Source organism: Aulonocara stuartgranti, assembly GCF_965226115.1.
Source record: "Aulonocara stuartgranti genome assembly, chromosome: 17".
Taxonomy (NCBI): Eukaryota; Metazoa; Chordata; class Actinopteri; order Cichliformes; family Cichlidae; genus Aulonocara; species Aulonocara stuartgranti.
The window spans coordinates 11,299,389-11,314,039 of NC_138953.1; the positions used below are offsets into that span (position 1 = coordinate 11,299,389).

Sequence of the window (14,651 nt, forward strand, 5' to 3'; positions counted from 1 at the left end):
TAAATCAAATTCGAGACGGCGGTGTACAGAAATTGGCTGCTCTAGAACAGTGTGTGCGTCTAAAGGCCTGTGCAGACTGACGTATATGCAGAGTGCTGACCAAAGTAGGACGTGGCCCGTTTCTAAATTTGGATCCAGTATTTACACACCTTTTGAGTACTCCTTGGATCTGATCCCAGTAGTCTGTTGCCATGATCGTCCATAGCAACAAATGAGAACCCACAGGTTTTACTACCAGTTTAGAGAGAGAGAGGCAAAGACAGTTTTATTTTCTTGCATCAAGCCATGTGGATCAGCAAAGGTGTTCACTATGATGACATACCAGTTTTGCGTTTGTGAATACCAACACCCTGTGCTTTTTTTGGACTATCTGCTGTTGTGCACACCAATTGCCATTGTTTTTTTTCACGCCTATTGTATCCTTTATTTGGCTGTTGTCACAAAAATGAGTGTGATGATGTGGTAGATGGATGCAGATGTTAGATAAAAGAATTAAGATTCTAAAAATAGCCAGGCATCTACGTAATGGAATGTGTGCTGGGTAAGTCTACTTTAAAGGTCAAGGCAAGTTTATTTGCACAGCTCATTATCACATATGATTCCTCAAAGGTCTTCAGAGGCCTGAAGCGATGACGGTTCCATAATCAGACATGGAGAAAATGTGTGGCAGAATAACATCAGCACTAGGACACAATTCACTTTTTTGTATTCCCTTACTGTTAAATTTCTCGGTTGCTTTCTTTTTGTTCAGCCAGCATTTCAAAACCCAAAAGAACTCGATTTCACAGTGACGCACAAGCATTGAGAAACAGGAACCATCGAATGTTTGGCATTGTTTGTTGACTAAGATTAGGAAGATTCATAGGTTTTCATGATAAATCTTTGGGGGGCAAATAGACACTCTGGAAGAAATACTTCTTCTAGATGTCTTTTCTCCTTTGACAACTAGATGTGCAAACTGTATAAAAAGTGTAGCAGTGCTTTGGAGAGGTATCTATGGGCTAAACACAAAGCATTAGTTTACTTTGTTTTGGGGGGTTTATTTGTTTTCATTGAGCATTAACCTTCAGCTCACTCTTCAAACCAAGTGAAAGAAAGCAGCTTTCATCTGTTGTGGTGAAGAGAGCTAAAAATGAAAGCCAAGCATTGAAATTAAAGCTATTTACTGTAAATTTGTGTTTCTACCCTCACGTATGTGGGCAGGAACTGTAGAAAGTCACCAACAGAAAACAGTCACAGATGCCAGAGGCGGAAATGGGCTTCTTCTGGAGGGTGTCGGGACATGCCCTTAGAAATAAGATAAGTCACTTGGGACGGACTTGGGGTAGAGTTGCTACTCCACGTTGAAAGGAACCAGGGGATTTGAGTAGACACGCCTTAGGCAAGGTGTTTCAGACATGTCCAGTCACTACGACATACTGGCTGGTTTCAAAGTACCTCAGTATCCCCCCCCCCCCCCAAGGGAAGGGGGTCTCCAAGGCAATGGAGGTCTCGGCATTTGTTTAGACTGCTGCCACTGCAAACTGCACCTGAATCAGTTGAATAAAACATACATAGAAGCATGAAAGGTTTCCAGGTATAAATGAAAGGATCAAACAAATAAATATGACGTGACTAGAAGAAAGTTTCACCTAAATTACTGGTGTATCAAACATCTTTGGAGACTCCATATCCTAAACATCCCTCACCCCATAGATGTCCTGCAGTTTTATGGGAACATGAATCCAGCACAAAAACAAAGAAAGAGCAGAGTTAAACGCACTGGTATAAAATCGCTGGCTGATGGTGCTCACATCACAGAGAACAGCAGAACATATGGTTCTGGAGAGCAGCCGCTTTAAAAGATTATTCCGTCTCGTCACGACAGCAGGGCAGACATCTGACAGAGAGAGCAGAAGGGAAGGTCTGGGTGTCTGGCCACTGTCAGCCACCACTGTGAGTTCACAGAAGGGGACTCTCCCTGTCAGTCAGGTGGCCCTCTTCTCCTACACTTAGAAATTTAAACATAAGGGGTTACTGTTACAGTGTGCGAACTCAACTGTACAAAAAGGAATGCAATGTTCCAGAAAAGACGAGGAATGTTGTTGTTGGGCAACTGAACATGCTGCACGTTATCTAATAAGTCTGACTGCTCTGTTAAACATTGCGAGGCATTTATCTCAGTAATCATTTGTTATTTCTATTTTAAACAAAGAATTTGGGATTTTAAAGGTCCTCTAAAACTTTGTATTTGTACGTATTTTTTCAGCATTTCCACATACGTTCATTTGTATTTTGAATGTAACACTTTCCTCGAGCTCGCATTACTGTGCACAACCTCGACATGCTGCAGGAACTGGGAAACAACTCGTATGTAGAAAATGTATGGAAAGAAAATATAGAACAGCTAAGGACGTATTTCCCTTGAGGCCTGGTGGAGACCAAAATTTGAGTTTAAAGACTAGAAACTAACTTATTGTATTAGTATATTAGGTAACATGGCAGAAAGTAAAAAACCACCAGCAAATCTGATTTCAATACTGCTGGTGTTAGCTAGCTAGCTAACAACAGTATTTTTAGGCACAGGTGTTCAAGTATATGAAAATATCACCTTAGAGTAGAAGAATTTAGTATTATATGTGTTATATGTATATGATAATGTGTTCTGTCATGAACTCTGCAAATGCTGCATAAAAAGAGCTGGCGTGACAAAGGCAGTCATTATTTCCGTGAAGTCTTTCCTGTTTGAAACATTTGACGTTGGGTGTTGAGTCTGAGCCAAAAGTACTCTGTCAACACTTTGCAAAACGAGTACCTATGCTTTAATGTACAAAGCGTAGTACATTCAGTTGTAAGTATGCAAACTCAGACAAACTATATTTGACTATATTTATTCTGTAGTGTGGTTTAAAGCAACGGTATACTAAACACTTCGCACTAGCTTTGTACCTTGAAAAGATGTCGACTATGTTTGAGTTTTTCTTACAGGCCCCAGTTACCCCAAAAAGTTAGCTTGGGCACAAGCTAGCCTCAGCTAGTTTATTTACGTCAGCTAGCTTTTTTCTTTTTTTAATTCATTATTTTAAAATTTACTGTTGAAGTGAGTTAAGAAAAACTCACTCTAGCAGTAATGTAGATTTTACATTTCCGAGTAGTCTGCTAAAAGAGGATCCAGCTAGGGAGCTACCTTAAATCCCTTTTTGCTGACGTACTACTTTTTCAGACAACTCGTGCATTCTTCAGTGCTACATATTTTGTGCATTAAACTGGTAAACAAACACATCCAGAACATTTCAGTGTTGAAGAAAACATTTTAATAAACAAACAGTCCAGCTGCTCAATGCTTAAATTCACATTAAACACATAGTGCAACATCACATATTTACAGTATCTTACAGTATCACAGTAATTTCAGGCCAAACATAGGCATTAGATGAAACTGTGTCATATAAATTACAATTGTAATTTTGTTTTAATGTAAACTGCTGCAACCAGCAGAGAAATGAAAACTAGAGGTACACGCGAGGTGTGTTTGACCATACAAAGCCTTCAAATGGATATTGTGACAGAAAACACTTCCTGTCACTGTGTTTGGTTTGATGTAAGGCAAGAGATGCAGGCAAGTGTTTTGACTTTGAATGCAGTGGAACTAGATCTGCATCATTGATCAAAATGTCTATTGGTATTGAAAAGAAGGTTCAGGTAATGGCTCAGTGATAAAAGCTTAGCATTAGTCCCATCTGCTTGAGACAGTCTGTGCACTGTCTGCAGCGACATACAGGATCTGGCCAAATCATTCCCGCTTCCTCGTTGAGAGCTCTTGACAGCACTTTGCATTTTCCACACTCGCCCGTTAATGTTTATGCTACGAATTTGCATTCAGCTGTATTATACCGAGGTAGCGCCTGGAATGAACACGGTGGACAGTCTATTTACAGTCACAGGGGTAAACAAATGACTCCACAAGTGGGTGTCTAGTTATGCTAGGACTCAACGTCCATGTCCTCTCTTGCTGCAGCTGCATACAGTTCGTTGTAGAGGTCAGAGCTGATAAACCTGGGGTAAGAGTTGTTTTCCATCAGGTTGTAGATTTTCCTCTGAGCTACCAGGAAGCTAGTTGCAGTGGGCTTGTGGAGACTCTGTGCGATGGCATTTTTGGTGTGGAAATCCAAGTTGACCTGTGACCAAAGACAAAACATCCAGAATGAGCCTTTGACCCCCATTTTAACAAAGAATATCTTTATTATTAAAAGTGCGTGAATTCTGATTAAAATCAGCTTAAAAAGAACAAACAAATCCGAAGCCATCTGTTAGCCGTTACCTCCTTTGGCGCTTCACTTTTAATGAACTCCTCGTAAATGCGGTTTGCCTTGGACACCATTTCCTTCCGTGACTTGATCTTTTTGAACTCCTCGCAGGCTGACCAAAACTCAATGTTCTCATCGCAAAATTCGGACCTCAGAAAGATACAAAATGCAATTTTCCCATCTGCGTGAGAGATAGAGAGGGAGAAGAGAAAGATTAGAAAACTACTTCCGTCACACCTACTGGCTCTTTGCCCATTCATGTAGGTGAAAGGAGTGGCAGCTTTGTTTTACTGATGACTATAAAAAGATTTCATTCGGCTCACAGTAACCGTGTAACCTTAGTGACTCAATGTGCCAATAGAAGCGTGAATGATACTTACATTTATGACTGAGCAGCTTGTCAAGCGACTGCGCCCATTGGTTCACGTCATCTACACTTGGCCTGAGGGTAAAGAACGCAGCTCACGTAAGAGATAATTATAGTAGCGCTAACTACTACGTTAGTGAAGTGTCACTGTAAAGAATTGCTTATCAAAGTTGAAAGTCATATTGCATGATCATATTGCATGATCGTGTTGCATGATTGTTTTGCAAACTGTTTGATGAATTATTTTACAGCCATTTGATGCTCTCATATCTTTTCCATTAAGAATTTAAGGACTTATATGAGCCGTGTACAGTTCTCACTTATATGCACAAGTGAAAAATATGCCAAATCTTAATTTACATAAAATGCAAATTAACTGAACACCTGAAATTTGAGACATTAAATCCACAGAAATCATTTTAAAACAACTTGTAAAACAAACAGGGCTTACCGGCAGAGTCTGTTTTTCACACGCTGTGTAGAATTTGTCTTCAGGAGAAGTCGTATTCTGTTCCTCCAGTTTTTCCTCCTTTATAAAAGAAAATTAAAAAAAGAGTTCACTCATCTGCTTTTAAAGATGTGCAATTCTTTTACAAGGACATAGTGACCAGGAACGTGCTCATTAAAGACTGCATCAACTTACTTGATCCCCTTGTCTGCGGCCAGCTCTGTTGGTTTCATGCAGTCCGTAAATGCCATGTTTGGGGATGACACACTAGCAAGGTTCTCTCTCATTGTTCAGTCCTCCTCTCCTTCTCCCTCTTGACTTGTCTGGCAACTTTATAGCTCAGAATCATGCGTCGCAGCAAGGCGGAACTAGAACGGCGGGTCTGTAATGTGATTGGCTCTCCCTGAGTAAACAGCAGCTCGCCCCGCTGTGACTCTCAGCCCGAAGCAACGATAGGCTGTCGCTGCATAAATATTCCCTCCCTGAGTTGCCTGCGGGCTTCCATTTTTAAGAGTAAGGTCAAGACGTGACGTATATAGCACACTCAGTGCCCCTGTTCTTAAAATAAAGTTGTGTTGGGAGAGTAATGGAACTTTTCTCTTCTTTTTCTTCTTCCCCCCTGTGTTTATAGCCAGACACAATCACAATATCTTTAAGACTGTAATTGGTGAGTTGAAAACAAAATATATTTGAAATGAATAGATGAAACAGGTGATTCGTTGCTACCTTCTGTGTTGATGTTTAATTAATTACTCATAGAGGGTGTGGATCAGTCACTTCGCATCCTGACTCCTGTCTTGATGGCATGTTAGATATGGGCAAGTTGGAACAAACGTGATGATGTAATATCCTCTTACCTCTCTAGGTAAAAATGTAGGAACAATGTTTTCATTCCTCACATTTTATCCTAATAAAAAAAGCTTTAATTGAGTCCACCAGTAAACTTTAGGTGGTTACCTCCAGTATTGTTATAAAGCTCAAAAAAGGTTTACTTGTTTTTAAAGCATAACCTTATCTAGAGGGGAGTACTACCTGCTTTACTTGAAGTGTGTTTTAGTCAGTTAGAAACACAGTAGTTAAGGAACTGACCATTTATAGCAGAAGGTTATGGAGGCGAGATTTAGTGGATAAGGCCGTGCCTTTTGAGGGAGCTCTCAGAGGGATCTGAGCTGCAGTAAGCTGCTGCTAAAGAACTGATCCGCCTTCACCAAACACATGCTCAAACATGAGATTTTATTAAAGCGAAGACAGCCAAAAACTTTCAACACCAGAGGCAGAGATCTGAGTAGCACTCCAGCCCAATTATGTTAGCACGAAGGTATCAGCAGTCACCTGCGAGAGATTCAACTTATCAAAGCTTTCTCAGGCACCACTATGAATACCAAAGAATAATGCTGGTGACTGATCAGACACGAGATTACAAAGTATGACTGAGGTATCTGATACTGATCACGCTGAGTTTCCTGTCTGGAGTCTTCCACTGATACTCGATTAGATTTTATATAAAACATGGATACAGCCACCATGAGCCCACACACACGAATGGCATGCTGATTTGACTAGCAAGACACAGGCTTGTTTACTGGAAAAACTAAACAGACTCTTTAGAACTGTTGCTCAGTAAGAAAAAAATGACATCCGTGTCACCCAGAGCCTCAAGGCCTTAATTATTCATAACTTTAACGTGTAAAACAATTTAAATGTGTAATTTACATAAAAATACATTCCCTTACAAATGTCAGGAAAGGAAAATGAGGGGCAAAGACCACTGTTTTTACCAGGAAAGATGTTTGTTTCTGATATAAATGTGAGCATTTGAACATGAAAGTCTGTGAAGATTGAATTGAATTTGAATCAAACCAATAGTGGTCGAACGTTTCAAGCCCTACTATGTTCACTTTGTTTTGAACCATGGAGTGTGCTACTTGACTAAAATCTACACAATTAGAACATCTTAAAATATTATCAAGCAATTAATACCTTTAGTAAGCATATATATATATACATATAACCAATACTTGTAAATGTTAATGTTATCAGCATTAATTTGCGCTTGTAGGCTGTCTGTGAGATGTATGCATGTAACTCAAGCATATAGCTCTTAACCGCTAACGTTTTATTTTCTACCTAGTATTTAAATGTTTTCTCTTAGGGTAAAGCCTATTCTTTTTCTTTGGTCTTTTTTACACTTTGCTTTCTGTCTTTTAATCATTTTCTTCAAGCAGCCACGAGCTAGCACTAGAAACTGAATTGATATGAGCTCACTTTTAAGCCAGAAAAAAATTCAATGTTGCTGGCAACATAGGGCTAGGTTTTGACTACGTTACTGATATTATTGAAAGGACATTGTGTTCTTGTTACCAAACGTGCCAGTCACGTTTAAACCTGCGTATCCTTGCACACAAATAGCCAGGTGTCATGTAAAGAAGATGAGTAACTGTTTTGCTAAACCTGCAGGCCCGGTTTTTATATACAGTCAAAGAGTAACCCATACCACCTTCACGTGGCACTAACCCTGCCATCTTTCCACTAGCTTGGTGTTTTTACCTAAAATAGCATGACAACATTTTCATGAACGCAGTTTTGAATGCAGAGTCTGCACGGCTTTGTGGAGATAAAGGAAGACTAAAAATATTACTGCAGAGCTTCCATTCATAAAAAATACTACTCTATGTAATGACATATACCTGAGCGGCGATCAAGTAGGAGAAGTAATGTGATGGTCCACTTGGTTCAACCATCTGGACAACATCTATCACATTTTAAAAATGGCTGCTTGTAAAGGTCACCTGTTCAGCTTAGTGAACCCTTTGTTCTGGGAACTTGAGTTGAAAGTGACGTCACATCCCAGAAAGCCTAAAAGAACGTTTCTGCCATTGAATGGGATGCCCGTATGTAAAAATCCTCACATTTTGTCCCCCAGTATTGGCAGCATTTGCAACTGCGTCACCTGCTGTGTACTGTTGTGATAGTCGCTGTCCTCCCTCCTTCTCTCTCAGCTCGGAGCTCTGCAGGGTGAAAACACTGGTGTTCGCCTCACATGTTTATTATGATGTGCAGACAGTGTATAAGCAGCTGTCTGTCTAGAAGTGGATGAAGCGCAGGGCCAAGTTTCCATTAAGGCACGAGTTGTGTCCAAAGAGGGCTTACGCAGAAGAAGGTGATTCCCAGCACCGGTTTGCAGAGTTTGTCCTCTTTGTGTTTGGACTTTACAGCTGCACTCATTAACCCTTCCAGGTGATTTTCTTTCGTGCTTTATGGCTGTCGGCACCGAGCCAAGTGCCGACAGCCATCCTAAAGTTAGCATGGAGCTCCAAACCCTTAATGAAAGATTTGCTCTAGACCATAGGGGGGAAAAAAATCCCTAAGAGCCATTCTGGCTGCTTCACACGCACTCGTTCCAAAACAAATAGGTGCTAAAAATAAATTAAAGAAAAGCTTTGGATAGTGTTTGCTTAGAAATTGACTTTCTATATTTTAGCACCAATGTGTGCTACTTGTCTAAAGTTCATCTCATAAACACAAGACAAAATCCCAAGTGGGCAGCTGCAGACACATTCTGCAAACTAACACAAGCTACTATCACCTTTATTTCAAAGCTAGTTTGTCTGCTCTGAAGCACCTGATACTGGTTATTCCTACGTGCTAGGAGAAGCTGATTAATTATTGAAATGAATCGTCAAAAAAAATTATATCATTAGTAAATTGCAGGCTATTTATCATGAATCAGGACACAAAGAAAACACAGATAAATATATATATATGTATTTGTACGAGAGACTCTCCTTTATTCTTCACTGGACATGAGGATACATACATTGTTGAGCACTATTCACAAGTAAGTGCCATTTCTCCTAGTTACGTAATCTAAAGAGGCAGCTTTAGTATCTCAGATGAGGAATTGATAAATCTTTTTTTTTTCTTCAGGCTGATGCCTCCGCAGAGCCAGTTCCGCTTTACTGACTTTTAACAGTCAGCCCATATAACAGAGAACCAATCATTCAAGCGTTGGAGTTACGTAGCACAAGTGTTGTAATTTCCACAGGACACAAGGCATTTGCTTTGGGATTATGGGTGTAGCTAACACCAGTATCAGCAAATATTAGCCTTCTAAACCATCGGGCTATTTTCGTGATGTAAAATGGACAAGAAATAAACAAAAGGTCCTGGACTTGCTTTGGTATTGAGTTTACCATCCTTGTGTCAAAGACTACATGAAAATGTCTGGTGGCACGAGCTTTCTATCATTTTCTGCATGTACCAAGAACTGCCAGTGTGCTTACCCATGGGGGTATGTACTGTGGAACTGGGGTACTGTGACACAAGAGATCACAAGGTAAAAAAAAAAGTGCCCCCTTTAGCATGACTGGTGGAGTGTGTTATCTGCGGAGCATCCTGTGAGTGTCTGTCTATGCCCTTGTTTAGACATTGGATGTGTAATATTGCTGGCTTAAATCCCACTGATGTCATCCTGTCTTTTAAACAGGTACATTTTATGTTAATGTTCCCTGTGGATTCCGAGAGACAGATGCATGAAAATTTCGGAGTCCAAGAATGGAAAGTACATAAAATGGCACATGAGGTCATCACAGTGTATGCTCACTGAGTGCTCATTGAACACATAATGTAGCAATGTGTGCTATCCTTTGTGCAGCCAGACCTGAGCTGGGTGATTTGAATACTTTATTGGCATTTGGTGTGACAAAGTAAGACTATTGCCGCAACTTTTTACTAAGACGGGTTAAGATGCCATCAGATTAACAGAAAGGAGAGGTAATGGCCATGTGAAGTCCCCAACTTTAGGCCTCATCTTGAGTATACAAGTGAAAGCGAAAGGTTCTGCATTGTCACTTATCTCTGACCCCTATTTCCTGTATTTTTCTGTATCAGCAAAGCTAAGATGAGAATAGTATATACTGTCTATTTATGCTTAGTCTGCTGGGCCCTGGGATAGCAAAAACCTCTCCATGGCAACTGATCCTGCTATGTTGTTGTTTTGGCATATTAACAGGAAGTACAGGTTGCTGGCTTACTCATAACAGTGATCCTGTCCAAGTGAAAAAAATAAACAGTGGTGCATACTGGCAGCCTGTTTCATTAGCTCAAGCATTTTGCTCTAAATTTGCCTCCATAATTGCTAACTCAGTGGCTTGAGACTCAGGTCCTGGCACATCTTACACAAAGGCTCGAAAGGTTTTGTGTCAGGTGGGCTGACAGAGGATGCCATTTTCAGCACATTCTACTATGGAAAGCTGCTCATTGTATTTTTATCGTCATTATTTATTCATTTGTTTATCATGTGGACATATTTAATTCTCGGAGTCATAAAAGTCGTAGCTGGTCACTGGCAGCAGAGGATGATAAATTTCATGGGTCCACAGGGGCAGTACGGGCAGTCAACAACATAGAGGACAACACTAACCCATAAAAACTCTGAAAGAAATACAAGAGGACATGATATTGCTCAAGAGGCAGACAGAGCCAGCAACAATTCATTGTGGCACCAATAAAATAAACACAAAAGCCGTTTGTTTATATAGTGGAGGCCAGTACAGAGTCAGGGAAAATGGGTAAAAACTACACCTAATCTAATCTGCATCTACAACAAATACCCACATATGCAGATGATGTCACCTACATAGTAACAACTTTTATTTTGCATCTTCAATTGTTCAGTCAATCACTTTTCTCTCAACACCACAGTAATAACCATAAAGTATGAAGCTGAAACATGAAAACCACCAGTTTGTTTTCTTCAACTTTTAGCTGTTAGTTACAGCGTGTAACTCTGGAGCTTTCTTCGATTTCATGTTGGTTATGATTATAGGCACTATAAAAGGCACAATAAGTCACAGATGTCAAAAGACCTCTAAAAAGATGCCATACTAGAATGTGGATTGCCCTTTACACTAAATTTTAGTGTCTTTACACAAGAAACGCTTTAGTCAGTTTGTCAGAAATGGCATCTTTCTTCTAGTCATGTATAAAATCCTTAGAGGCTTAAGTCAAAGGCGTCACTGCCAACTTAAAGCTCACATTTACTCACATAAGCTTACATTTATTTCTGACTTAATGCAAAACACACAAATTAGTTTTTATTAAGTTGGATTTAGTTTTGGTTCTAAATATCAAAAATTGTTGGTATGAACTAAGCTGTCTCACATCTGCAATCCTTAGCAGTGGTACTGTACAGATTGCACTCTAAGCAAATGCATATTAGGACATGCAGTAGCAAAAATATAAGCGACTCTTAATTTAAGTGAAAACAGTCCTGATGCTTCCAAGTAAATATTGGCAGGGTTTCTCTCAGAGGTTTTACAGTACTATGTTCTTTGTCCACTTAAGACTAATGAAGAAATGACTGATGTATTATTTTCTTCGGTCCTCAAACAGCCAGCATTCACAAGCATTTGTAGATATGGCCAATTTTTATTTATTTATTTTTACCTTGTTTGTAATAGGTTTCCCAGTAAATTCTAAACCTTTTCAAATTTCATGCCAAGCTTCTGCATATTAGAAAATATGTCATGTCAAGGGGAAGCTCAAAAGCAACCAATATCTAACACAATAAAATCCATAATATATGCACATGTGACTGTGACGGCAATATGCCTTATTTCACTGTTATTGACCAACCATTCTTGACCTGAGTGGCACTCTTTTATTCAGGGAAACTCAATATTTGCAGCGTGAACTGTGTGACTAGCTGTTGTCAATGAGAAAACATTAAATAGTTACATTACCCATTTGACAATTTCTTTAAAATCTTTTTTTTTATTGTGTGCTGTATTTAGCTGAAATCCTAGCTACAGCAATGCTCATCAATACTTACATCTTTTAGCTACGTTTTCAAAATTAAATTTTCACTGTGGGCTAATTTAGCTGGTTTTCAATCCTTTTATTGGAAACTACAAACAACATTGATCGGTAGTGTTTTGGATATGAAATGTAAGATGTGGCCAAAGTTGTGTAATGAATTCATACTCTGCAATGGCAGACATGTACTGTATTGGGAAGTCAGACAGAGAGTGCATGCAAAATGCACTGTGTGTAGAAATGAAGGCTGCACCCTTAGCATTGATGTTAGTCAAAAGTTACAAGAAATTATTAACACATGCTGCACAGTACCGATATTTTTGGACCACGTTACTGAAAAAAAATTTCCCCCCATTGTGAGGCACTGTCCTTATAGTGTTGACATGCCCACATGAAGGTGCACTTTGCCAGCTGAGCCCAGTCCAACAGTGTATTTGTGAAACAAGCACATAATTAAGTTGACAACAGTGTTGATGGGGGTGCATTTTAATCAAAGACTGTACCACAGCAAATCACCTGCTGCTGTGTTGACAAGCGTCCTGTCCTCAACCACGCAAACCCTGTTGCTGCTTGTGTTTAAGCATGCAGATGATCTTCAAAGGAGACCAAAACAGTTAGCATTGCTTTGGCGGCCTTCTCTGCTTTAGTGTACAACTGCTCTCCAAAAGGTGTTTTAATTGTTACTTTGTAAACTTTGTGGAGCAGGTAATAATTTAAATTCCATTGGCTAATGTGGTAACATGCCACATGTGAGCTTTATAATGCATTACTGCCTGTTCATTAGACCTTGGCGGAATGAAACACAGAGAGAAACTTGACGTAAGGCACTGCCAACATTAGATTTTGCACCTTTAAGTGGTGCAAACATACCACATAATAATCCAGGACTGAAAAAATCAAGCGCTGCAAGTCCTTGAAGGGCCACTTGATGTTGGCCTATAAGCCTGTATAGAAAAGACTGACGTAGATTCCAGTTCTGAAAAGTGAACCCAGTGTGGAAATACTTGAAACTGTGATGGTTTCAAATAGCCAGCAGAGAGCAAATCCTGTATAGAATTTTTTCTTTTTTTTAATCAAAGTTCATTTGTGTAGAAATCTATAATATGATATCTTGCTCTGCAGTAACTAAAAACTATCAAGAAACCTGATGAGATTGCGGTCTTTTGGATTGTCTCAAGTCATAATCAATAAAACATGAGGTTAATTTTGTATATTATAATCAGAAAATCATAAAAGGGCTAATTAGACCATTAAATCATCAGAAAAAGTAGTTACAGTGGTCACAGGGAGCTGGTTTTTAAGGGCTTCCTCAGGGCCATTAAAAACCACTTGTCATCTAGTTTCACTTATCATGCCTGCACGCTACATCAGTCATTTTATTTACAGTCTATGGGCTGCCTCCAAACAATCCACATAGACTTGCATGGAAATTTTTTACAGCTCAGCTCTTTACATTTTATTACTTAAAACCTAAAACTTAAAGTTTGCATTATTATGGGTTCACTTTCTCACCCTATTATGGTCTCTTTTTGCTGTAAAAAAAAAAAATCAAGATAGCGATGGCCATAAAGCTAAAATTGAGTATATTAAATGCCTACGTTACTTGAAGGTGACTCACACTATCATTTTATCGAGTCTGTGCATCAAGCCCAGTGTGAAGATACTGAAAAATTATAATTTTGGCACAGAATTCTTTAAAATTACCACAAAAAAAAGTTTGTAATGATTGTGTATTTTATTGTGTATTGTGTGAATATCATGTCACATCTTCAGCCTTTGTGAGCCTTGTTAATCTGCTCCAGTGACGCCTGTTCAGCTGCACTACGTTCCAGGAAGGAACAGAGAAGGTACAAAGTCAGGCAGAGAAAATCTCATTTCTCACAATGTCTGATTTCACAAGAAACTGGAAGTTCGTGCCTTCCTTTTTCTGAAACAGCACATATCTGTTACGAGCTTAATTTTCAAGACACCAGATGCCTTTCAGTGATTGAAAAAAAAGAGGATAGCAGGAAACTGCGAGAAATCAATATATTGGTCCGATATCTTTAGAGATTTTTTTTTTCTAATGTCATTTCATAAACTGAAATTAAAACTAGAAGTTAACACTCTTTGTGATCTTTGAAAGGATTTTGTTAAGTGAATGAGCTTAATCTGTACTTAGGTACATACATTCCCATGCATACATGTTTGCATGCAAATGTTTGCATATGTCTGTTATAACATAAAACCCACAACCACGTGCAAACATCCCATTTCTTTTTGAATGAAATGCATTAAGAACTGTTTCACTCTAAGTGTCTTGAAGCCTTCTATAAATAGACCACAAAACTGTAATCAGAATTCTAAAAGTGACATTGTGAGTGAGAAGGACCTACACCGCAGGGTGGTGCACAGCACTGAAAAATTCACTTAGTTGCAGGTAGGCAAATAAAATAATGTAAATGTGGTTCAATGTAATAATTTAATGTAATTCAAATCCCTAACAAGTTTAACAAGTACTTAAACACTGCAGCAAACTTTGTACTCAAATGGTGACAATGAAAAATAAATAACACAACATTGAACTTTTTAAGTTAACTTAACTATCAGCTCCCTAAGAGTACATTCACACAGTGCGCTTTGGACATCAGCAATCGGGCCTATTCTCATGGTATAAAAGGAGTTTTGACATCCCGGCATGCAATGTGAGACATCCTATTTCTATAATCATTCCACGCCAGAAAACTTAAATAAA

General features: G+C 39.1%; 1 protein-coding gene across 1 annotated transcript; it reads right to left on the bottom strand.

Moving 5' to 3' along the window:
- Positions 1–3,270: 3,270 nt before the first annotated feature.
- On the bottom strand, positions 3,271–5,431 carry rgs2 (regulator of G protein signaling 2). Its single transcript, XM_082510699.1, has 5 exons — positions 5,297–5,431; positions 5,105–5,182; positions 4,667–4,728; positions 4,301–4,467; positions 3,271–4,157 (listed from the first exon to the last, which is right to left on the bottom strand). The coding sequence occupies exons 1-5, from the start codon at positions 5,386–5,388 to the stop codon at positions 3,963–3,965; spliced, it is 594 nt and encodes a 197-aa protein (XP_082366825.1). The 5' UTR covers positions 5,389–5,431; the 3' UTR covers positions 3,271–3,962.
- Between the last annotated feature and the right edge of the window lie 9,220 nt (positions 5,432–14,651).

Excerpts from the sequence above, each read along its gene's own strand:
- rgs2 (XM_082510699.1), bottom strand. The coding sequence starts at position 5,388 with ATGAGAGAGAACCTTGCTAGTGTGTCATCCCCAAACATGGCATTTACG. Across the intron at positions 4,729-5,104 it reads GTGAAAAACAGACTCTGCCG|GCCAAGTGTAGATGACGTGA; the intron begins GTAAGCCCTGTT and ends CTTTACCCTCAG. Across the intron at positions 4,158-4,300 it reads AAAGTGAAGCGCCAAAGGAG|GTCAACTTGGATTTCCACAC; the intron begins GTAACGGCTAAC and ends CTTTGGTCACAG.